General features: G+C 45.1%; 1 protein-coding gene across 4 annotated transcripts in view; it reads left to right on the forward strand.

The window, feature by feature from the left end:
- LOC143930192 (solute carrier family 22 member 15-like) overlaps nucleotides 1-26,607 on the forward strand; it is a 539,229-nt gene that overhangs the window by 266,280 nt on the left and 246,342 nt on the right. For all 4 annotated transcript variants that reach the window (XM_077454241.1, XM_077454242.1, XM_077454243.1 and 1 more), the window contains one exon: nucleotides 17,293-17,401. In XM_077454241.1, coding sequence (XP_077310367.1) covers nucleotides 17,293-17,401 — 109 coding nt within the window. The remainder of the gene's footprint in view (nucleotides 1-17,292; nucleotides 17,402-26,607) is intronic.

The raw sequence follows: 26,607 nt of genomic DNA on the forward strand, positions 1-26,607 counted from the left end.
GTTTGACCATTCTTCAAGAAGAATATTTGTCAGGTCAGGCACTGATGTTTGACAAGAAGGCCTGGCTTGCAGTCTGCGCTCTAATTCATCTCACAGTTGTTATATCAGGTTGAGGTCAGTTTGGGGTGGAGGAACTTGGAGGAACTTGACTGGCCTGCACAGAGTTCTATTGGGCTAAGGTCAGAACACCTTTGGGATGAGACTGCGGGCCAGGCCTTCTTGTCCAACATCAGTGCCTGACCTCACAAATACTCTTCTGGTAAAATGGTCAAACATTCCCATAGACACACTCCTAAACCCTGAGGACAGCCTTCCCAGAAGAGTTGAAGCCGTTATAGCTGAAAAGGGTGGGCCAACTACATTTTTAACCCTACTGACTAAGACTGGGATGCCATTAAATTTCATGTGCGTGTTAAAGCAGGTGTTCCAATACTTTTGACAATATAGTGTATATTCCAACATTTTCATTGCGTGTCAATGCATCTTTGAAGCCTTTTGGTGTTGTAATTTTGATGTACTTCTTATTGTCCTGCTTTGTGGGGAAATCATAAATTAAACACTTGGATCAAATAAGCACCCTTAAGGTTTACCTGATATGAGAGGCATAAACCATTAAATCAGACAGGAGCCATGTACTTCCGGAAAGGTAATGAAAATCATATCAAAAGTAATGCATTATTCAAGGAAACAAAGTTGAAAGAAAAGGGAACTTGCTAGCTTGTTAAAGACCATTGAACCTAAGCCATAGTGATCCTTTGTATAGTGAATTATGACAGCTGTGCTGAAGACATGTTCCAAGCTGCTGTCTTGCATTCACTTCTTTTTTTAGAGCATGTCTGACTTAATATTTATGATTCTGCACAAGGTTCAGTAAAAATTGCTTCAAGCCGTTTTACAATTACCTGCACACAAAAAAAATGTCTAGCCTATTTGGTTTCTACTAGTTACTGTTGCCATGGCAAAATATGAGAAACAAGAAGATCGTTTACCATTAATTTGTATCTCCTAATTGCCTCTTTTTTTCTTGTAGCAGTCTTGGTTTTGTGACCTTTTTATATTAGGGAATATGTTTATAATGGTGGATAAGTGGATTAGTCCGTCTCAGCATCACACAATGGTCAAGATGATCTTGGAGGACAAATAATAACCTTGACATTTTGTCAGGTTTTTTTTAATGGCTTGGCATGCTTTTACACAAAGTTTTAAAGTGGTGCTATCACTTTTATAAACAGGGATTATATAATTGCAAATGTACACAGAACTGGGTTTTACATCACTGTGTCACATTCTCTTATTTCCATGGATTTTTTTTTTTTAATTAACTAGATGCCGACCGCCGGCTGTCAAATGACGGCCAGGCGGTGCACCTATTGGTTTAAACAGGGAATGCGCGCGATCGTGCGCGCGCATCCCTGTTTCTTCGGTGGCGGCGTGTCACGGAGACACCGCTCACCACCGAAGGGGGTGAACAGCCATTCGTTATGGCTGTTTACCACGTGATCGGCAGTGATGAAGTCACGGCCGTTCACAGATGGTCACACCCCGACTGTGCACGGCGCATGCGCGCGATCGTGAGTGCGCTGCGCGTGCACGTCGGTGGCGGCGTGTTCTCCGGGAACACTGCTCGTCACCGACGCCTGTAAACAGCCATTGGCCGGCTGTTTACCTCACGTGATCGGCTGTGATCCTTTCACAGCCGATCACTAAAATGTAAACAAACCGCGGTAACAGGAGATTGCGGTAACATCTCGTTACCGCCTAGTGTACACCAATCACACTGATTGCCTGCCTGCCCCCACCCCCCCCCCCCCAATAAAGAGGACCTGGCACCACCCCTCATAGTACCTGTCAATCACAGTCCATCAGAGTACCTGTCACAGTCCATCAGAGTACCCGAGTACCTGTCCCAGCCCATCAGAGTACCCGAGTACCTTTCCCAGCCCATCAGAGTACCCAAGTACCTGTCACAGCCCATCAGAGTACCCGAGTACCTGTCACAGCCCATCAGAGTACCCGAGTACCTGTCACAGCCCATCAGAGTACCCGAGTACCTGTCACGGCCCATCATAGTACCCGCGTACCTGTCACGGCCCATCAGAGTACCCACATACCTGTCACGGCCCATCAGAGTACCCGAGTACCTGTCACGGCACATCAGAGTACCCGAGTACCTGTCACGGCACATCAGAGTACCCAAGTACCTGTCACGGCACACCAGAGTACCCGAGTACCTGTCACGGCACACCAGAGTACCCGAGTACCTGTCACGGCACATCAGAGTACCCGGGTACCTGTCACGGCACACCCGAGTACCTGTCACGGCACACCCGAGTACCCGAGTACCTGTCACAGCACACCCGAGTACCCGAGTACCTGTCACGGCCCATCAGGGTACCCGAGTATCTGTCACGGCCCATCAGGGTACCCGAGTACCTGTCACGGTCCATCAGGGTACCCGAGTACCTGTCACAGTCCATTAGAGTACCGAGTACCTGTCACAGCCCATTAGAGTACCGAGTACCTGTCACAGTCCATCAGGGTACCTGAGTACCTGTCACAGTCCATCAGGGTACCCGAGTACCTGTCGCAGCCCATCTAAGTACCTGAGTACCTGTCACAGTCCATCTGTGTACCCGAGTACCTGTCACAGTTCATCTGAGTACCCGAGTACCTGTCACAGTCCATATGAGTACCTGTCACCACCCTTCAGAGTACCCAAATACCAGTCACCAAACCATCAGAGTACCTGTCTCCAGGCCATCAGAGTACCCGAGTACCTGTCTCCAGGCCATCAGAGTACCCGAGTACCTGTCTCCAGGCCATCAGAGTACCCGAGTACCTGTCTCCAGGCCATCAGAGTACCCGAGTACCTGTCACCAGGCCATCAGAGTACCCGAGTACCTGTCACCAGGCCATCAGAGTACCCGAGTACCTGTCACCAGGCCATCAGAGTACCCGAGTACCTGTCACCAGGCCATCAGAGTACCCGAGTACCTGTCTCCAGCCCATAAGAGTACCCGAGTACCTATTTGCAGCCCATGTCTCATAGAATATACGTTGGGGTGTTTGCTTTCCAAAATGGGGTAATTTTGTGGGTAATTTCACTGTCCTGGTGGTCCAGGACCTTCAAAAGTGTGATGGGTAGGAATGAAATGAGATGTGTCATTTATGCTCCTAGAACGCCTGAACGTACTACTTCAATGTTCGGCCTCTCTATGTGGCCAGGCTGTGTAAAAGTCCTACACATTTAGTATCGCCATACTCGGGAGGAGTAGCAGAATGTATTTTGGGGTGTAATTTTTGCTATATACATGCTATGTGTTGGAAATATCTTATAAATTGACAATTTTGTGTAAAAAAAAAAAAAATGTGTTTTAATTTTTTTCCACATATTCCAAAAACTTCTGGAAAAAAATTAACCATTCAAAAGACTCATTATGCCTCACAGATTATACGTTGGGGTGTTTGCTTTCCAAAATGGGGTCATTTTATGGGAAATTCCATTGTCCTGGTACTCCAGGGCCTTCAAAAATGTAATAGGTGGTTGAGAAATGAGATGCGTCATTTTTGCTCATAGAACGTCTGAAGGTACTACTTCAATGTTGGTGCTCTGTATGTGGCCAGGCTGTGTAAAAGTCTCACACATGTGGTATCGCCGTACTCGGGAAGAGTAGCAGAATGTATTTTGGGGTGTAATTTGTTGTATGCATATGTTGTGTGTGAGAAATAACCTGATAATATGACAATTTAGTAAAAAATAAATAAAAAAAAATAAAAAAATCTTCATTTTGCAAAGAATTGTGGGAAAAAATGACAACTTAAAAAAACTCACCATGCTACTTACTTAATACCTTGGAATGTCTACTTTGTAAAAAGGGGTCATTTGGGGGGTATTTGTACTTTCCTGACTTGTTAGTGTCTCAAGAAATGAGGTACACCTGATGTACTGAAAGCCTGATCAGAAGTGATCAATTTTCAGTGATTGGCACCATAGTTTGTAGACTCTATAAATTTCACAAAGACCAAATAATATATACTAATGTGGGTTATTTTTACCAAAGATATGTAGCAGTATAAATTTTGGCCAAAATTTATGAAGAAAAATTACTAATTAGCAAAAATTTATGACAGAAACAAAGAAAAGGGAATTTTTTTCACAAAATTTACGTTTTATTTTATTTATAGCACAAAAAATAAAAAACCCACTAGTGATTAAATACCACTAAAAGAAAGCTCTATTTGTGTGGAAAAAAGGACGCAAGTTTCATATGGATACAGTGTTGGATGACTGAGTAATTGTCATTCAAACGGTGAGAGCGCTGAAAGCTGAAAATTGGTCTGGTCAGGAAGGGGGTGTAACTGCACTGTATTGAGGTGGTTAATAAATATGTCTTACCTTGTGTTTTTTTGTCCAGGTAATTCTCTTTTCTAAAAGTGGCAGATTTTACTGCTCAAGTATCCAGGCAAAAGGTTATAAATTATAAATGATAACTTTAGTGTATGCTTTGACTGGAAAACTGTTTTCTATGAAATGTGCAGTAATCGATTTATCTCTAAAGATGGATGAGAATAAGGCTACTTTCACACCGAGGCGTTTTAGCACTAAAAATAGTGCCTAAAAAGCACCTGTAAACTGCCCCTTCTGCAGCCCTAGTGTGAAAGCCTGAGTGCTTTCATACTGGGGCGGTGCACTTGCAGGACAGGAAAAAAAAGTCCTGCAAGCAGCATCTTTGGGGTGCCGCTAAAATGTTGGTAAAGCACCGCTAAACCTAGCTCCGCTTTACCATCAACGTGGCCAGCGTCTCAGCGTGAAAGTGGCCAAAAGAAGCAGACATGGGTTAGAATCCTACTGGATCACTTTTCCCCCAAAAAAAATATACTGGGCAATTATCATATATTGTATAGGATACGGGAGCACCTGGCTGACACTTAAAGTGGGGTGCCCCCTAAAAAAAAAAAAAAAATTCAAGTCAGCAGCTACAAATACTGCAGCTGCTGACTTTGAATAATCGGACACTTACCTGTCCCAGGGTCCAGCGATGCAGGGGAACAAAGCCCCCCTCCTCGTTCCCTGCTCCGCTCGCGGCACCGGCATTCTTACTGTAGGCACCCGGCTGTGGCTTCACAGCCGGGCACCCATTGCGCATGCGCGAGCGGCGCCGCGTGCTGGGATATACCGCACAGTCATCTGGGACACGTGACAGGTCCCAGATGACTGTGCGGCGCCGAGGGGAAGTGATGTCACCAGCCCAGGCAATGAAGGAGGCAGACTATGAGAGACCCCCTAGCAATGGGCATTTAGAGGTGAGTAAAATAAAAAAACCTTTTTCCAATTATTTTCTTTTTTTCTTTTTTTATGAATTTTAAGCAATTTTTTTTGGTGGCAACACCACTTTAATAAGGGATTTTTGGCTCTTAACTTTTTGGAGCTGACATCTAGATTTTGGGAAAATTTGTTCATGTCTTAAAACTCATTTTATTTTCCTAGCTCCATCAGTCTAAAATCTATTTTACTTAAAGCGTAACTCCACTTTTTTTGAGGAAAAAACATTCACCCCATGGGTGATCTGTGTACATTGCAAGGATTATAACAAACTTTGTTGCAGGTGCCTACCTTTTGTTCTTAAGAAATCCATGTGTGTTTGTGCCTCTGTTCTGAGTAGGTCTAAGGCTAGGTTCACACTATAGTGATGCGGGAACACCGCGAACCCGCTGCGTTTTCCCGCATCGCATGACTCCCGCCAGCAGTTCACACTGCCCTATGCGAACGGCTGGGAGTGTCAATGAAATGTTAATGACACCCCCAGATCCGTCCGCATATCGCAGTGCGATCTGCACACTCGCACAGGAATCGGATCGCATGGTGTGAACACTCATGCGATCCGATTCTGCTGCGGACCAAAAAAAGGGTCCCGTGCGAGTTTGCTGCGGGAGCGATGCGAATTCAGCCATACTATCTGTATGGCTGAACTCGCATCGCTACGGAGATCGGATGTGATTTGCACTGCAGTGCGGTGCGAATCACATCCGGATCTCCCCCCGCAGCAGTGTGAACCCAGCCTAATGGTAATGCTTTCATAATTAATTGTCAGGTGTGAAGCTACCGTGCACTAATGAGAAAATCAGCTGGGCCTGCATCCCTTTAGACGTGCTCCTATTGAAAGTATCTCTCAAAAAATGACCTTTTTGTTGCCAGGGATGCCTGAAATCTGACTTGAATCTTAGGCAGACTTCTGGGAAAATTTGTGAGCCAATCACAAGCAGGACATGTTTCTGTGCATACAGAAAACTCCAGGTAGCCACATTGCAATGTATTCTCAGAAAATTACATTGGCTGCAGATTGAAAAAGAAATTTGCTATTTTTCTCAAATCGCCTTTCAGGACAACCCTGGAGAGAGTGTAGCTTCACCTTGTCATTAGGAAACACATGCCCACTTTAAAAACACCTCCTCTTCCTCCATGGCTTCAGTTATTGTGTTTCCTCCTTGGAGGAAGCATGTGCCTGAACCAGGGGAGAGCTACACTCTCTGCAGGGGAGTAAGGCTTACCTTTCATTACAGGTTGTTTCTTCTTTTGACCCCCAGCAGCATCTCCAGTGGGGGAGGACTCCTGGAGCTCCTGGTCCCGTCGTCTCACGGGAGTAAGGACCCTCGGAGTGCCGGCGTCGGGTGCCCGGTGTCCGCTGATTTAGCACAGGGAGGGCTCTGTCACTGGCGGAGGTTGCTGCAGGTCAGCGGCGTGGCTCCGTTTTCGGCGCCGGGTCCCGGCCGCGACAGCGTCGTTTACGGTGACGCGCAGGCGCTCTGAGGGGGCGTGGCGCCGTGGTTCAAGCGCCTGGAACGCAGGGATCATGGGGCGGGTCAGGTGACCGTGTGCTTCCGCTTCCGGCCTGCCCTGATGACGCGGCGGGCGGGAAAATTTTAAAAAATGACGGAGCTGTTTGTGATAGCTGCCTTACTCAAGCGATGGAGGAGTGTAAGCCAGCTATGGCGGAGACAGGCGCCCCTAGCACCGGTCCAGCCCAGGTACGTAAGGTGCACTGGCACCCTCTGCTTCACTGTTGGGCTATGTCTTTGTCTGTTCCCCCCTCTTGGGGGCCTGTCGCTGCAGGTCAGAGGTGACTTCGCTCTGACCTTTTGCAGCCTGGTTCTGGGGTCTCACTAGTGGTCTGTTTGGTGGTGGGTCTCTGCACTGGCTTGGTGTTAAGCAACTGGTTGTTGAGAGCTTTTAGTGAGTTAAACCTGCATGTCGTTTCAGGAAAAATCACTAGGAAAAGCTAGACCAGGTCAAAGAAAATGTCCTTCTTGCAAGACCCCCCTCAGAGATGCATGGCAGAAGGCAATGTGCAGAAATTGTATCAGAGAATTGGTGGAAGAGGAAACATCCCAGCAATATAAGGATTTGTTTTCTTCGGTTAAAGAGCTGACAAACTCCTTGAGTTCAGTCAGGTCCATCCTGATACAAAACCCTCCCGCACAGACCGAGCCTCAGAACTTACCGCCCAGCCCCAAGGCGTCGTCGTCCAGACAGGTGGATACCGAGGATTCTGGAGACGAAGGGGGTAGTACTCATCTCCTTCAGGGATTCTGAGGAGGAGGAAGAGGAAGAAGATAGCAGGGGCTCTAAATTCAAGCTATCACTAGAGGAAGTAGATGACATTCTTAAAGGAATCTACACTACTCTAGAAATTCAAGAAGAAAAAGTACAACTGTCAATTCATGACAAAATGTACCAGGGTTTGGACGAAACAAAACGGAGAGTTTTTCCAGTCCACAGGGTCCTCTCAGATTCAGTGAGAAAAGAGTGGAAGGATCCAGAAAAAGCCCCTTTCTTCTCTAAAGCTCTCAAAAGAAGGTTTCCCTTCGAAGATAAAGACTCAGAGGTTTGGAACAAAAGACCCAGAGTCGATGCAGCTTTCTCGCAGGTATCCAGACGAACGGATCTAGCCTTTGAGGATATGGGGATCCTTAAAGACCCAATGGACAAAAAAGCTGACTCCATCCTTAAAAAGGCTTGGGATGCTGCGTCAGTCAGTCTAAAACCAGCTATGGCAGCTACGGTAGTGGCCAGGAATCTGGAATGTTGGGTAGAGAAGCTGAAGAGCCATATTGAAGCGGGGACACCCCGCAAGGATCTCTTAGAGTCCTTTCCACTGATCCTGAATGCAGTCAAATATATGGCGGATGCATCAGCAGAATCGGTTAAACTGGCCGCTAGGTCTTCGGCTCTTGTAAATTCAGCCAGGAGAGCAGTTTGGCTGAAAACATGGTCTGGGGACACGGCCTCTAAGGTCAAACTGTGTGGTCTGCCCTTCTCGGGTGACTTGCTCTTTGGACCCGATTTAGAGTCTGTGCTGGATAGGACAGCCGATAAAAAGAAGGCTTTTCCAGCTAAGAAAAAGCAGGTTGCCAAAAAGAATTTTCGTGCTTTTCAGCAGTCCCATAAAAAAGACCAGGGTCGCAAGAGCAGATGGGGTTCACAGAAGGGCAAAGGCAAGGGTGAAGTCCTCTTTAGATCTCCCCCAGAGCAGTCCCCTAAGAGAAAGTGACAATATCTCCCCAGTGGGGGGGAGACTGTCAGCTTTTCGCGAACAATGGGACAGGCTGTCTCCAAATCTGTTCGTGAAGAGTATTGTCGATCAGGGGTACAGGTTGGAATTTTCAGAACCACCCCCGAGCAGGTTTTATGTGACAACATTGCCAAGGGATCAGGAGAAGGCCTCTGCAATGAAGCTTTTGTTACAGGAGCTGATACAGCAAGAGGTTCTGATTCAAGTCCCAGTAAACCAGCAGGGCAGGGGTTTTTACTCACATATTTTTCTGGTGAGAAAACCCTCAGGGAAGTACCGTTTAATCCTGAATCTGAAAGTTCTGAACAGGTTCATTCGATACAAACATTTCAGGATGGATACAATTTTCTCCATCACAAAGTTGTTGACCCCAGAATGCTTCATGGCATCCCTGGATCTAAGGGATGCCTACCTTCATATACCCATTCATCAGGCATCGCAGCAGTTCCTGTGCCTGGCATTGAAGGTGGGGAGTTCGGTATGGCACCTCCAATTCAGGGCTCTGCCATTCGGACTCTCGTCCTCTCCCAGGGACTTTACGAAGATTATGGCAGAGGCTTTGGAGCCCCTGAAGTTGAAGGGGATTCCAGTCGTCCCTTATCTGGACGACCTTTTGTTTTTTGCAGACTCCAGGGAGCAGGTCCTAGTCAATCTCCAGAGGGCCCAGTCTCACCTCGAGGGCCTGGGATGGCTTCTAAATCTAGAGAAGTCAATCCTGACCCCCTCACAGGAAAGGAAATTTCTGGGTTATACGTTAAATTCGATTCTCCAGAAAGTTTTCCTGCCGCTGGAAAAACAGGAAAAGTTGCAGCTAGCTGTACAGCGGATACAGAGCAACCAGACAGTCTCAGTCAGGACGGCTATGGCAGTTCTGGGCCTGCTTACGGCAGCAATCCCGGCTGTTCAGTGGGCCAGGTTCCATTCCAGACCCCTTCAGAGGGAGGTTCTGTCAAGCTGGTCCCATCAGAATCCTTTGGAAAAACAGCTTAAAATTTCGTCAAGGACGAAAAGGGCTCTTTGGTGGTGGAGAGACCAGGCAAACCTCTCAAGGGGCCTGGTGTGGACCTTTCCTGTGGACAAGCGCCTTACTACAGACGCAAGTGCCTGGGGCTGGGGAGCCCACCTGGATGGTCAGACATCTCAGGGGGTCTGGTCCAAACAGGAAGCTCAAAGATCATCCAACTGGAGGGAGTTGAAGGCGATCTTTCTGGGATTAGTGGCCTTTCAGCAGAGTTTGAGAGGCCACCATGTCCAGGTGTTGTCAGACAACACAACAGCGGTTACCTACATTATGAAGCAAGGGGGAACCAGAAGCAGGAGCAGAACACAGCCTCACTATCGGCAGTGCATCTGAAGGGCTCTCAGAATTTGTTTGCGGACCTCCTAAGCAGGCGCAAATTGCTAGAGGCAGAATGGAGTCTGAATCAGGAAGTGTTCCTGATGATCTCCGAGGCCTGGGGGGTTCCACAGGTAGACCTTTTTGCCAGCCAGCAGAACTCAAAGGTGGACAGATTCTTTTCTCTTCACCGAGGAGATGCAGCAATAGGGCTGGATGCATTTGCTCACCCTTGGCATTACCAGCTGTGCTACGCCTTTCCCCCCTTTCCTCTAATTCCACTAGTACTGAGGAAGTTCAGGGAAGAAGGGACAGACTTAATACTAGTCACTCCTTTTTAGCCATAAAGGACTTGGTTTTGCAGGTCTTCGAAACCTAGCCTCGAAGCCCCCATGGAGGTTACCACTCAGAAAAGATTTGTTATCCCAGGGGACAGTAAATCATCCAGAGGTGGAACTTCTACAGCTAACCGCCTGGTTTCTGAGGAGGACCTATTAAAAGCCAAAGGTCTCTCAGATAAAGTAGTAAAGACCCTGCTGTCTAGCAGGAAGGCAGTTACACAGGCAATTTACATGAAAGTCTGGAAAAAGTTCAACTCCTGGTGTAGTTCTAGAGAGCTCAAGGTCAAGAGCACGGTGTCCGTATTGTAGTTTCTCCATGAGGGAATGGAGAAGGGTCTCGCAGCCAGTACCCTGAAGACTCAGGTGGCTGCCTTATCAGTTTTCTTTGAAAATACTTTATCTAAAGAAACTTTAATTTCTAGATTTTTTAGGGCTCTTGCTCGAAGTAGACCAGTAGCCCTTAAAGACTTTCCCAGTTGGGATTTGTCTACAGTTTTACAGGGTCTCTCGGGAGCACCGTTTGAACCCTTACAAGAAGCTTCTTTACAGAAGGTGGTTTTAAAAACAATCTTTTTGGTGGCCATCACCTCGGCCAGGAGAGTCAGCGAGCTCCAAGCTCTAGCTATTACAGAACCCTTCCTAAGGCCGCGTACACACGGGCGGACTGTTCGCCCAACCTTGTCCGCTGAACAGTGTTTGGGCGGACAGTCCGCTCGTGTGTGGGCTTTCAGCGGACAGTTTCAGCGGACAGTTGGACGGACAAAGTCTTTCGGAAATTCCGAAAAACTGTCCGCTGAAACTGTGTTTGAGCGAACAGTCCGCCCGTGTGTGGGCCTGTCCGCTGTACTTTCGAAATGAGCGGACTGTTCCCGCTCGGAAAGTCCGCCCATTTCGAGCGCGTGTACAGGTAGGCGGGGCCCGCGAAGGAGACGTCGCGGGCTCCGCCGCCTGGAATGGGCTTAAAGGGGAACCCCAACGCCGAAAAAAATCGGCGTGGGGGTTCCCCCCAAGTCCACACCAGAGCCTTGTCCGAGCACGCTACCCGGCCGGCCAGGAAAGGGGGGCGAGCGAGCGCGCCCCCCCTCCTGAGCCGTACCAGGCCGCGTGCCCTCAACATGGGGGGTGCCTTGGGGAAGGGGGGGCCGCGCGGCCCCCCCACCCCAAAGCACCTTGTCCCCATGTTGATGAGGACAAGGGCCTCTTCCCGACAACCCTGGCCGTTGGTTGTCGGGGTCTGCGGGCGGGGGGCTTATCGGAATCCGGGAGCCCCCTTTAAGAAGGGGGCCCCCGGATACCGGCCCCCCACCCTATGTGAATGAGTATGGGGTACAATGTACCCCTACCCATTCACCTGTGAAATAAAGTACAAAAAAAAACACAACACATGGAAAAAGTATTTTATTGCACAGCTCCGGGGGTCTTCCGTCTTCGGGGGTCTTCTCGCCGGACTCCTCCGCTATGTGTGTGTAGCTCTTTTACTAGCGGAGGAGTCCGGCTTTCTTCCTCCCCGCCGCCGGCCTCTTCTCCCGACTTCGGGGGTCTTGTCCCCCTCTTCGGTTCTTCTGCCGGGCCACCGCGCCTGGTCCGGTGGCCCGGTCTTCTGTTCTTCTGTCGCCGCCTTCGGTTCTTCTGCCGGGCCACCGCGCCTTCTTGTAGCTCTTTTACAGGCGGTGGCCCGGTCTTCTGTCGCCGCTGTCGTCGTCGCCGCCGCCTTCCGTTCTTGTTCTTCTTCTTCTCCTGGAGATGTTGACTCGACGATCTCTCCGGCCGGAATGCCAGAGCCGCGCTGTGCGGTCACTTATATAGTGACAATGGGGCGGTGTCACATGGTATATGTCACATGGGTTGGTCACATGGTGACCCCGCCCCCTTACGATGTCATAGTCCCCATGTGACATCAACCCATGTGACCAACCCATGTGACATATACCATGTGACACCGCCCCATTGTCACTATATAAGTGGCAGCGGAGCGTGTCCCTGGCATTCCGGCCGGAGAGCTCGTCGAGTCAACATCTCCAGGAGAAGAAGAACAAGAACAAGAAGAAGAACAAGAACGGAAGGCGGCGGCAGCGGCGACGACGACAGCGGCGACAGCGGCGACAGAAGACCGGGCCACCGCCTGTAAAAGAGCTACAAGAAGGCGCGGTGGCCCGGCAGAAGAACCGAAGAGGGGGACAAGACCCCCGAAGTCGGGAGAAGAGGCCGGCGGCGGGGAGGAAGAAAGCCGGACTCCTCCGCTAGTAAAAGAGCTACACACACATAGCGGAGGAGTCCGGCGAGAAGACCCCCGAAGACGGAAGACCCCCGGAGCTGTGCAATAAAATACTTTTTCCATGTGTTGTGTTTTTTTTTGTACTTTATTTCACAGGTGAATGGGTAGGGGTACATTGTACCCCATACTCATTCACATAGGGTGGGGGGCCGGTATCCGGGGGCCCCCTTCTTAAAGGGGGCTCCCGGATTCCGATAAGCCCCCCGCCCGCAGACCCCGACAACCAACGGCCAGGGTTGTCGGGAAGAGGCCCTTGTCCTCATCAACATGGGGACAAGGTGCTTTGGGGTGGGGGGGCCGCGCGGCCCCCCCTTCCCCAAGGCACCCCCCATGTTGAGGGCACGCGGCCTGGTACGGCTCAGGAGGGGGGGCGCGCTCGCTCGCCCCCCTTTCCTGGCCGGCCGGGTAGCGTGCTCGGACAAGGGTCTGGTGTGGACTTGGGGGGAACCCCCACGCCGATTTTTTTCGGCGTTGGGGTTCCCCTTTAAGCCCATTCCAGGCGGCGGAGCCCGCGACGTCTCCTTCGCGGGCCCCGCCTACCTGTACACGCGCTCGAAATGGGCGGATTTGCCTCCTCCTTACGTGGGCGAGTCCGTTCATTTCAAAAGTTGAGCGAACTGTTTGCCCAACCTTGTTCGTCAAACAGTCCGCTCGTGTGTGGGCAAGTCCGCTCATGCAAATTTTGAGCGGACTGTTTGCCGAAACTGTTTGACGAACAAGGTTGGGCAAACAGTCCGCGCGTGTGTACGCGGCCTTAGAGTTTATCAGGACAGGGTGGTACTGAGGACGGATCCAGCATTCCTACCGAAAGTATCCTCAGCTTTCCATCGATCGCAGGAAATAGTGTTACCTACATTCTCTGCAACCCCAGCGAATGCAGGAGAGGAAGTTTTTCACACATTGGATGTGAGAAGGTGTCTATTACAGTTTCTGAAAATGACTAAAGATTTTAGAAAATCAAACGCCCTTTTTGTGATATTTTCTGGATCACGCAAGGGGGAGAAAGCTTCTAAAAGTACGCTGGGTAGGTGGCTTAAGTTGGCTATAACAGAAGCCTATAAAGCAAAAGGAGAAATACCTCCCTCAGGTATTGCTGCTCACTCTACTAGATCCACGGCAGTTTCCTGGGCTGAAAGGGCCGGTGCAACGCCTGAACAAATCTGCAAGGCTGCCACTTGGTCCAGTTATTCGACATTTCTCCGGCACTACCGGTTAGATCTACTGTCTGCAGCAGATGAGGCCTTCGGCAGGAAGGTACTGCAGGCAGTAGTCCCGCCCTAGGGTAAGTTTCTCGGTTATCCTCTCCGGGGTTGTCCTGAAAGGCGATTTGAGAAAGACTAAGTTAGACTTACCGGTGATGGTATTTCTAAGAGCCTTTCAGGACAACCGTTACTTCCCTCCCTAGGTTATGCTTAGTAAATGTATTAAGTTCTACCATGGTGTTGTGCTTTCTGTGCTTTGTTTTCCAGTGTCGGAAGGCCACAATAACTGAAGCCATGGAGGAAGAGGAGGTGTTTTTAAAGTGGGCATGTGTTTCCTAATGACAAGGTGGAGCTACACTCTCTCCGGGGTTGTCCTGAAAGGCTCTTAGAAATACCGTCACCGGTAAGTCTAACTTAGTCTTTTTCCCCACGAAAGTGAAGTTACCCTTTAACCACTTCAGAGCACTTTTTGCGATTCAGCACTGCATCGCTTTACATGACAATTGCGTGGTCGTGCAACATTGTACCCAAACAAGATGTCAGTTTTTCCCACAAATAGAGCTTCCTTTTGGTTGTATTCGATCATCTCTGCGATTTTTATCTCTTGCGCTATAAACAAAAAAAGAGCATCAATTTGGAAAAAAAGCAATATTTTTTACTTTTTTGCTGTAATAAATATCCCCCAAAAATATATATAAAAACATTTTTATCCTCCGTTTAGGTCGATATGTATTCTTCTACATATTTTTGGTAAAAAAAAAAATCACAATAGACGTATATTGATTGGTTTGCGCAAAATTGATAGCGTCCACAAAATAGGGGATAGATTTATAGCATTTTCATTATTTTTCTTTTTTATTAGTAATGGCGGCAATCTGCAATTTTTATCATGACTGCGACATTATGGCGGACACATCGGACATTTTTGACACTATATTGGGACCATTGTAATTTATACAGCGATCAGTGTGATAAAATGCATTGATTACTGTGTAAATGACACTGGCAGTGAAGGGGTTAAGTGTGTCCTAGGGAGTGATTCTAACTGAGGGGGCTGGGCTTGAACACATGGGACAGTGATCACTGCTCTTGATGACAGAGAGCAGTAGATCACTGCCCTGTCACAAGGCAGAACAGGGAATGCTTTTCTTATCTCTCTGTGACACGATCGCCGGGAGACCTGGCGCGATCACGGAGCATGTGATGGGGGCGTGCACGCGCTGGCATGGCAGGAAATTCAAAGGGGCGTACAGGTATGCCCAATTTGCCCAGCCGTGCCATTCTGCCGACATATATGTACATGCGGAGGTCGGCAAGCGTTAATTAAAAGAACAAGGTTACTTTTAAGTACATAAACGTGACAAACCCAGATATGTCTATGAACAGGAATTTATGAAGACTAATCCACCTCATATATATTTAGAAATATAATCAGAAACTCATTTATTAGCATATACTTTTAACAATAAAATACCCAAAATCTTAATAAACTTCCCTACCACACATCCCACCATTTACAGAAAAAGATTCTTAGTTACAAACAAAAGATGGTCAGTTATTATGTAATGGGAGGCTTCTTTAGATTGTGCTGTACCATCCAATGTAGTCACTAGCACATAATTAATCTCTCTTATTTTCCAAATGCTCATATCCGGGCTGTCATGCTGATACAAAAATAAGGCTGTAAGAAAAAAGAAAAAAAGAAGGAAAGGGGTCCCAGGGAGCCTTGATAGCTGAAAAGTTAAATTGTCAGCAGGTGGTGATTGCATCTAGAAGGATGTGCTTATTTGATCCATGGGCGCCAAGTATGGAGAGATTTGTCATGGAAGTCTGCCAATATAGCCGTCAGCTTTTCATTAATTGTGAGATCATTCATTCAGTTCTTCACCACCTCAAAACTGAGGGCTGGGGATTTCCAGGCCCTGGTTATAGTAAGCTTGGTGGCCATGAAAAGGTGCACAGCTAATAGTTTTTTGGACGAAGGAGGGTATCAATGGGCTTGAATAGGGGTTTAGTCTTAGGGTTAGAGTGTAGGAGAGTTTGGAGTAAAGGTTAAACTCAGATCTATAGTCTGCTCACTTTTGGACAGAACCGCCAAATATGTGTAGTCATTCCAGTTTGGGTAGACCGACAAAAGCATACCAATAGGTAATTGGAAACAAACCATGCTACACGAGACAATGTATAGGACCATCAATAATGTATTTTTTAGGCATTCCCCAGTAGCAGAACATTTTTTAAACATTTAGGTATGGTCTGTGTCATGACCTTCAAGTCCTCAGGGTCCAACACCATCCCCAGTTCGCTTTCACATTGTACCTGGAAGGAGCAAATTCTCATTCTGTAGGTTGCCGATTTACATGATTATCCATTGGTTTTAAAATGTCTAAGTTATATTGAATTGAAGGACCATTGACTTATACTCTTTCCTTAATTCCAAAACGATACAATGTATACAATATTTAAATTTTTTATAAAAGTATATTGAACCAGAAACAGAAAGAAAAACACATAAAAGCCAGATTGGAATTTGTTAAAATACATATTGACAAGCCACAATGCTTCCAGGAGAATGTCCTTTTAACAGAGGAGGCAAAACTGGAGCTTTTTTGAAAGACGCATGCTATATGTTCATAGATGAAAAAATGCACCCAAGAATGGCTAAGAACAAAACATTTGACTTTTCTAAAGTGGCCTTCTGTGAGCCCTGAACTGAATCTTATTGAAGATCTATGTAACGAGATGAAACACACAGTCTGGAGTAGGTACCAATCAAACCTTAGACAGCTGGGAGCACTTTGTTGAAGAAGACTGGGACATAATAACTTTTTACAGGTACAGAAGTCTCATTGGGAGCTCTAGAAATCATTTACAGCGATGGCCTCCAAATGTTGTACAAACAAAAGTATTGGGTCTTGGCCCCATCATTTTTGTCCTTGCCATTTTAGTCTGTTTTTTTTTTTTTCTTTAAAATATTCTGTTGAATTAAAAATTAAGTCAAGTTTTTATTACATATGAAAAAAATGGATACCAATTACTTTTGTCAGTTTTAGTTTATTTTGAAATGTTTAGGTACTTATTTTTTGTAAAAAGGTAACAATAATTTTGGTCATGACTATACTATTCAGAAATGAGTCGGTGCTACAGGAGAGAGAAAGCAAAAAGAAAAAAGGGGGGGGGGGGGAGATAGTCTTTATACACAGTCTGATTAAAACAGGTACATTTCTCTACCGCACACTAACAACACTGTTGCTATGACAATGCCATCTGAGAGATCAATCATTTCCCTTTGGGATTAATAAAGTATTCTGATATCTAGTGTGCATTGCTGATTTTAGTGGGGATAGGTAACAAGTTTTTAAATAAGAAAACAAAACCAAAAAAATCAAATTCATTCATCTGAGCCTCTTCATTTTTTTGGGGGGGGGGGGGATGTAATATTTAATTATTAAATTATACATTTTACATCATAATGCATGCAGTAAATCCGTATTGTTGCATTTACCATGTACACTTTGTACTGACAGATTTTATTTATAAATTCTTTTAATTTTTTTTATCTTTTTAGGTTTGTTTCTTAATCCGGCCATCCTTGCCTTACTTGGGAAGCTTTCCGTCAGCGCTGCCTTTAATGTTGTTTACATCTACACTTCTGAACTCTATCCTACAGTAGTAAGGTAATTCTAACTTGATTGGTATAAACTGGGGCGTGGTTGGTCGAATTTATCGAATTTGGCCATTTTTGTGCAGCTTGAATACTGGGTTATATTATATATTTTCATTTGAAAGTGTTGAATTGTTGGCAAGAGTTGAGTGCTCATGGCCATAGAACATCTCTTGAAGTGGAACTGTAGCCAGGTTATAGATATTCAAATATTTACATATTCTTGAGCAGTAACAAGGAGCTTCCATTACTGACTGCTGGCATCTTCAGCCCAATGGCTTCTGGTAGCTTTTTAGCCGTTTTTTTTTCATTGGCTGGCCCGAGATAACGTCAATCCCGCACACGTGCGGGAGTTCAGTCATCTCCCTATTGCCGAAATTCTACATTGAGCTGCGCAGTGTGGACAGGCAGGTAAGCAACTTTAATACAGAAGAAATATGGTATGTCTTTTCTGCATTAAAAATCCTGTCTGTCCACTTTTTTTTTTTTTTTTTTTTACAGTTCCATTTCAGGAAATATATAAATGTATCCACACATTTACAGCTATACGGGGGGGCTAGCTGTGGTCTTCCCTCCTAGCAGGGGTTTGGCGGCCTTCTATCCCTTAATACGTTTTAATGTAAACACAAAGGGCTCCGAGAGTCGAGGCAAGGTGAGCTGAACTGCTGGGAGCGGACTTGAATGACTTCAGTGCTTTTTCTGTAAACTTTGAGTTTTCTCAGCCGTACATGCAACTACAGAGGTCACCAAGGGCTTGTTTCACAGCTTCTTTACGGCTTGTTAAGAATATATAAATGTTTTATTGTTCATAGCCTGGCAATCTTTGCATGCTGAAGGCAGTTCTATGCCATTTTAGAGATTTTGGAAGTGATAAGTTCATGGTGAATAGTTATATCCGTTAATGTTTTATGTATGGGTAGTAAATATATTTGCAAACAAAAGGGCAATAATTGTTACAGATGTAGGCTGTGGTTTGTGGTTGTGCCTTGCTGAAGTTTTTTTGTTTCACTACGACTCTTCCAGACAGGGTCTGCCTAATTTAACCACTTAAGGTTCGGAAGGATTTTCCCCCTTAATGACCAGGTCATTTTTTGTGATCCAGCACTGCGTCTCTTTAACTGACAACTGCACGGTTTTTCGACGTTGTACCCAAACAAAATTGATGTCCTTTTATGCCCACAAATACAGATTTCTTTTGGTGGTATTTGATCACCTCTGCGGTTTTTATATTTTGCGCTATAAACAAAAAAAAAGTGACCACTATTAAAAAAAACTATATTTTTGAATTTTTGCTATAATATCCAAAAGAAATAATTTCTTCATCAGTTTAGGCCAATATGTATTCTTCTACATGTTTTTGGTAAATAAAATCACAATAAACGTATATTGTTTGGGTTGCGCAAAATTTATAGAGTCTACAAATAGGGGATAGATTTATGGCATTTTTATTTATTATATTTTTTTACTAGTAATGGTGGCAATCTGAGATTTTTAACAGGACTGCAACATTGCAGCGGACAGATCGGACACTTTTGACACATTTTTGGGAATATTAACATTTATACAGCGATCAGTGCTATAAAAATGCACTGTGTAAATGTCATTGGCAGGGAAGGAGTTAACACTAGGGGGCGATCAAGAAGTTAAATGTGTTCCCTGGGAGGTGTTTCTAACTGGAGGGGATGGGACTGACTGGAGGAGGTGAGAGATTGCGGTTCCTAATCATTAGTGACAGCAGATCTGTCTCTCCTTCCTTATCAGAATGGGGATCTGTTTGTTTACATTGACAGATCCCCGTTCTGGCTCTTTGTGGAGCTATCTTAGGTGGCCCGCCGGCCATACTCCAGCGGCATGCCCCCAATCGCTCTTAAGGCTACATTCACACCTAAGCATTTTCAGCTCATAAAACACTTGTAAAAAACGCCCGAAAAAAACGCCTGAAAAACACCCAACAAGCAAAATCCTGTTAATTTCAATGGCACCTGTTTACATCTGAGCATTTTATTACCTGAAGCAAAATGCCTGAAAAATGCCCTAAGCTCAAAAAAAGAACATGAGCTTCTTTGTGGCAGATTACAGGCCTTTGTCTGCCTGTTTACATTGGTAACCTAAACAATATTGCAGTAAAAACGCAGCAGGTGTGAATGCAGCCTCAATCGCACATCGATTCACCCAGGTGAGCCAACCTGCCACAGTATAATTATGACAGCTGGTCCTAGAATATAGTTTCTGCAGTCTCTGATGACATGACACACCCACAATGATTATCACCAGAGAACATATGATCTTTACTTTGGGTCACATGAAACAGTTCAGTAGTATTGTGTTTTTAATCCTGACAAAAAGAGGTAACTCAGACTTGAACCATATTTATTTATTTGAATTTTGTTAGGTCTGCATTAAAGATAATACTGGATTACTGTTATATCCTTCACTGCACTAAAATGGTAATAAAAACAAGATTTACAGACAGTATCCTCTAATGCAGGGGGTGTCAAACTCAATTTCATTGTGGGCCGCATCAGAATTATGGTTGCCCTGAAGGGCCTGTTTTATCTGTAGGATTAAATGTCCAGAGCACCCCACACCCACTTATGCACTTACATCAGATGTAAAGCATCCCCCTACTATCAAGAGTCTCCAACCCTCCCTTACAACACAATACACCCCCTTGCCTTATACTGCTGCCAGCAAGAAGCTGTGGGTGGATCTGGGAAGAAGGAAGTACAGGGTCTGGAGGAGGACCAGAAGAAGGCTGGAGTCAGCTTCTGGAGTCCAGGAAAGGCAGAGACAGGGTGGTGCTGCGGCTGTACAGAGAGGTACAGGATCTGTAGGAGGATTTCTGTCCTCTCTGCTGCGGACTGCTGAGAAAGGGGGTGCAGAAATGAGCTGAACAAAGAGTAGCTCAGGATCTGGCAAAGAAGTTCTGTCCTCCTCTCTGCCGCCGACTAGTGAGACAAGGTGAGAGCGGCGATGGGGGTGTCGCAGTTGCAGGAGAGGTGTAGAGGGCCACATGAAATGGCCTGGGGGGGGGGGGGCACTCGGACCATGGGCCTTGTGTTTGAAATGTGTGCTCTAATGTATTAGGAGTTTAGAAATGTACTTAGCAATTATAAGCTGGTTGTCCTTTATTCATAAAAACCTTGTTTACTATGATGTGTATAGCAACCTGAGTGTTGTTTCCTTATCCAAGTTCTCTATCATAGTTCTTTTTATAGTGTAATGTCACTTTACTATATATACATGTCTGATTTATTTAAAATGTATTTAATGGTGTAATTTATTGCAAAACGTGTTGCCTATTTGGGAACTTCACTTTCCCAATCAACATTGATTATTTTCAATACTTACGTTGCTAGCATTAGTACATAGATAGGAAAGTATATCAGATTTACTTGTTTTAAACTTTTTTACATTTCTTCAGTTACTTCCTGGTTTCTTCCCTAGGCAAATGATGTCATACATCCCAGGATTCTTAAAGAGAGGGGGGGGGGGGGTTTCTTAGCTAAGCACACTCTACTGCATGCATGCTTAAGGGCAGATGGATTTCATGAAGTAAATGCTGCTCGAGTCATTTTCCCTTACTCAAGATGGCCATGGCCAGAAATGCTAGGGAGTTGTTTTTCAAAGTGATTTATTAACAAATAAAGCACAGAGACATGGATGGAAGTTTGTTATGAATGTTAAAAATGAATTGTGTAGTGTTTTTGGTTTGTGGTGCTCAGATGCAGTGAAGATTCACTGTATACCCCAGGAGCTGAAAAATACACAGTGCCTTGAAAAAGTATTCATACCTCTTGAAATGTTTCCACATTTTGTCATGTTACAGCCAAACATGTAAATTTACGCACTTGTCCGATCGGATATTATCGGATAAACTGTCGTTATCGGCTCTTGAAAGTAGTGTACATGCGATCCGAAAATTGTACGATTCTTCCTCAGATGACAGAAGATATTCGGATCATGTGTACGAGCCATAAGGCTTACTATATGCCTGCTAGTTCTGTTATGTACTACTCTGTAGAGCTCTGTACTTATTTCTATGTATTGTTAACGTGTTTGATAATACTGTGACTACAAGTAGTATTCAACCTACTGTAGATTTAGCAGGTTTGATAAGATGCAAATAAGTTAGAGCCTTCAAACTTTAAACAAGAGCAGGATTTATTAACAGATGCATAAATCTTACAAACCAAAAAGTTATGTTGCTCAGTTAAATTTTAATAAATTTTAAACATAAAAGTGTGGGCCAATTATTATTCAACCCCTAGGTTTAATATTTTGTGGAATAACCCTTGTTTGCAATTACAGCTAATAATCGTCTTTTATAAGACCTGATCAGGCCGGCACAGGTCTCTGGAGTTATCTTGGCCCACTCCTCCATGCAGATCTTCTCCAAGTTATCTAGGTTCTTTGGGTGTCTCATGTGGACTTTAATCTTGAGCTCCTTCCACAAGTTTTCAATTGGGTTAAGGTCAGGAGACTGACTAGGCCACTGCAACACCTTGGTTTTCTTGGCTGTGTGCTTTGGGCCGTTGTCTTGTTGGAAGATGAAATGACGACCCATCGTAAGGTCCTTGATGGAGGAGCGGAGGTTCTTGGCCAAAATCTCCAGGTAGGCCGTGCTATCCATCTTCCCATGGATGCGGACCAGATGGCCAGGCCCCTTGGCTGAGAAGCAGCCCCACAGCATGATGCTGCCACCACCATGCTTGACTGTAGGGATGGTATTCTTTGGGTCGTATGCAGTGCCATCCAGTCTCCAAACGTCACGTGTGTGGTTGGCACCAAAGATCTCGATCTTGGTCTCATCAGACCAGAGAACCTTGAACCAGTCTGTCTCAGAGTCCTCCAAGTGATCATGAGCAAACTGTAGACGAGCCTTGACATGACGCTTTGAAAGTAAAGGTACCTTACGGGCTCGTCTGGAACGGAGACCATTGCGGTGGAGTACGTTACTTATGGTATTGACTGAAACCAATGTCCCCACTGCCATGAGATCTTCCCGGAGCTCCTTCCTTGTTGTCCTTGGGTTAGCCTTGACTCTTCGGACAAGCCTGGCCTCGGCACGGGAGGAAACTTTCAAAGGCTGTCCAGCCCGTGGAAGGCTAACAGTAGTTCCATAAGCCTTCCACTTCCGGATGATGCTCCCAACAGTGGAGACAGGTAGGCCCAACTCCTTGGAAAGGGTTTTGTACCCCTTGCCAGCCTTGTGACCCTCCACGATCTTGTCTCTGATGGCCTTGGAATGCTCCTTTGTCTTTCCCATGTTGACCATGTATGAGTGCTGTTCACAAGTTTGGGGAGGGTCTTAAATAGTCAGAAAAGGCTGGAAAAACAGATAATTAATCCAAACATGTGAAGCTCATTGTTCTTTGTGCCTGAACTACTTCTTAATACTTTAGGGGAACCAAACAGAATTCTGTTGAATTGAGGGGTTGAATAATAATTGACCCTCTGAATAAACTTTTCACTATTTAAAAAAAAATGAAACAAAGAAATAACATTCTTTTTTGCTGCAGTGCATTTCACACTTCCAGGCTGATCTACAGTCCAAATGTCACAATGCCAAGTTAATTCCGAATGTGTAAACCTGCTAAATCTGCAGGGGGTTGAATACTACTTGTAGGCACTGTATATGGCAGTGATGGCGAAACTTGGCACCCCAGATGTTTTGGAACTACATTTCCCATGATGCTCAACTACACTGCAGAGTGCATGAGCATCATGGGAAATGTAGTTCCAAAACATCTGGGGTGCCAAGTTTCGCCATCACTGATATATGGCATCCAATTTATTGTAAATGTGTTTGTTCTAAATATTAGAAATACATTTACTAAATATAAAATAACATTTTGAACCTGAAAACCTGTGATCCTGTAGTATTTACATTATTTCAAAAGTTATTATAGCAGTAGTAGATTTCCAAAAGTTTTGTTTGAATCATGTTTTCCAAAATAAAATGCAAATAGGTAAAAATGCTAATTGCTAAGATACATTTGTGTTCTAGCATATCTTGCTTTTAATCTTCTATGCCCTAGCAGTAATATCATATATTATTAGCGCGGCACCTCTCTCTCTCTCTGCTTGTGTCTGTATTGCCTTGAACCATTAGACGGCAATCCTGCAGCTCAATCTGCCATTGGTTTAATTCCTGTCTCATTTTGCAGTGCCTATAAAGCACAGCATAAAACATGTTGCAAAAGCAAATAAATAATGAAGTAAGAGATTTCTATTTGTGCCGTACCATAATGTACATAACGTTGTATTGGATCCAGACATGGTGCCAGTTGTCTGCTCTTTGTAACTCTTTAGATGTGTCATAAATTGGTATTGACTTAAATCACAATTTACATTGGAATGAATTCTCTGTTACAAGAAACTTAAAGCAAGCCAGACAGTGGAGAGTCAGCAACTTTAAAATTCATTGCTCAAACACAACATGCTGCTTAGAAAAAATCCTTATGTCTTCCTAATTTATGTTGCAGCCATTAGGAAGCCGTATAAACGTTAATTTGGAAGCTTGTTCCTCTTAATCAAGCATTCCACTCAGGCTGTCTGCTATCATAGATATTTCTAGATAGACAAATCACCCTTTAGTGTTTGGATATCCTCTTATGAAAGGTTGAACAACTTGTTTAATGGCAGGGAATAGAAAGGATCTGCAGACATGATTACAATCTCTATGACCTTTACTGCTTTCAGAGATTCTACATTTGTTTTAATTGGCAATTAATTTTCTTGGCTTTTTCTGAATAAAAAGTTAGCAAGTATTGGACAAGTGCAGATTAAAGTGTATGCAAATCTAAATGGCCAAGTATACATTAGTTCCATATTTGTTGATGGAAATGTAAATATTCTTTAGTTTTTATTTCTAACCTGTTTTATTTGTCCTGGCTATTTATGGATTGAATTGCTGTAATTTCCTGATAAAACAGTCGAACTTCGATCCATAGGTGGCCCAGTTGACATTACACAGCTTGATAAATTTTGATCGAAATATTAAGGCTGGGTTCAGATATAAACCGCATGCGGCTCACAGCAGGGGTCCGGTGCGTCCTGGTTCACCGTTTTTGGGGCTGAATTCGGACTTGAAACGGACCAAAAGACACAGTATTTTTGTGCAAATCGCACCGGACTTGCTGCGGAGATGTGAACCAGCTCCATAGCGAGCCGGTCAAAATCTTCTTCTGCTTCCGCATTCAATTCGCAATGATGTGAACTCTGATGGAGCTAAACAGTGACTTCACCCAATCAGAAGTCGGCATTGTTTGGGTATTCTGACCGTTACGGGTACTGGCTATCAGAATACCATAACTGGCAGCAGGAAATTTATTCATTTGTGATGTTTATTTTTCAGTTTATCCTACAGACTGAATGAAAGAAATGTATGCGTCTATGATCAGCTTCGGTGCCCTCCACTGCTACTCCCCCCACCTGACAAAAGTAAATCTAAGAATGGAGGACTCCATTCATAGATCATGTTTCATGAAGGAAGCAGCTAGGCAGAAAGGGTAGGTATAGTTGGGGGTGAGGGGGCAGGACAAAGGAGGATTACTACTCAAAGAAGCGGAATCAACACAAGGAATACATCCTACTGTATGTAAATGATGTCCTCTGTGCTGATTTTTCTATTTTTGTATTTGAATGCAAGTAGGCTTTAACCACTTGCTTACTGGGCACTTAAACCCCCCTCCTGCCTAGACCAATTTTTAGCTTTCAGCGCTGATGCACTTTGAATGATAATTGCGCGGTCATACAACACTGTACCCAAATGAAATTTTTATCATTTTTTTCCCACAAATAGAGCTTTCTTTTGGTGGTATTTAATTACAGCTGGGAGTTTTATTTTTTGCTAAACAAACAAAAAAAGATGCAAAAAAAAAAATCACGTTTCATAGTTTGTTATAAAATTTTGCAAACAGGTCATTTTTCTCCTTCATTGAAATGCGCTGATGAGGTGACACTGGTGGGCACTGATAGGCTGCACTGGTGGGCACTGATAGGCTGCACTGGTGGGCACTGATGGGCACAGTTAAGGCGGCACTAATAGGCACAGATAAGGTGGCACCGATAGGCACAGATAAGGCGGTACTGATTGGCACAGATAAGGTGACACTGATGGGCAAAGATGGGCACAGATAAGATGGCACTGATGGGTGGCACGTTTGGGTGGCACGGATGGGTGGCACTAAGGGGCACTGATAGGTATCACTGATAGATGGGACTGATGGGCACTGATAGGTGGCACTGCTGGGCACTGACGGGCGGCACTGATGGGCACTGGTAGATGACACTGATGGGCACGGATATGTGGCACTGGGGTGCAGCACTGTTGTTGAGGAAGATTGTGGGCACTGATGGGTGGCACTGTGGGCACTGATGGGTGGCACTGTGGGCACTGATGGGGGGGGCACGTTTTTATTATCTAGGTGGCACTGGCAGGGGGCAGGTGGGCACTGATAAGCTGGCCATGATCGGGACTGATGTCCCGATCACGGCCGCCGGTGATCGTTTTTTTTTTTCCTCCTTGCGCTGTCAGCGCGAGGAGGAAAAATAGCCGATTACCGGCTCTGTTGTGTCACATGATCAGCTGACAGCTGATCACGTGGTAAGGGGTCGGGATCGATCCGTGATCAGGCGAGTCTCATAGACTCAGGGGGCGCGCATGGCGCTCGTGCACGGGACGATGTCAATAGACGTAGTCCCGGCAAAGCAAGTCCGCGCTGTAGCTGTCATTCGGCTATAGTGCGGATCCCTAGTTGTTAAGAATATGTAAATGAGCAAAGTGAAAAAGACCATTTAACCACTTAAGGAACAAGCTTATTTTTTACACTTGTTTACAAGTTAAAATGTATATATTTTTTTGGTAGAAAATTACTTAGAACCCCCAAACATTATATATTTTTTCCCTAGCACCCTAGTGAATAAAATGGCGGTCGTTGCAATACTTTCTGTTACACCGTATTTGTGCAGTGGTCTTACAGGCACACTTTTTGGGGAAAAAATACACTTTTTTTCAATTAAAAAATTAAACAGCAGTTTAAATTGTAAATTGATACCCAACATGTCATGCTTCAAAATTGCACCCGCTCGTGGAATGGCAACAAACTTTTACCCTTAATCTCCATAGGCGATGTTTAAAAATTTCTACAGGTTACCAGTTTTGAGTTACAGCAGAAGCCTAGGGTTAGAATTATTGCACTTGCTCCAATGATC

This window comes from Lithobates pipiens, unplaced genomic scaffold, assembly GCF_037356315.1.
Source record: "Lithobates pipiens isolate NorthernLeopardFrog02 unplaced genomic scaffold, aLitPip1_a1.2 Scaffold_25, whole genome shotgun sequence".
Taxonomy (NCBI): Eukaryota; Metazoa; Chordata; class Amphibia; order Anura; family Ranidae; genus Lithobates; species Lithobates pipiens.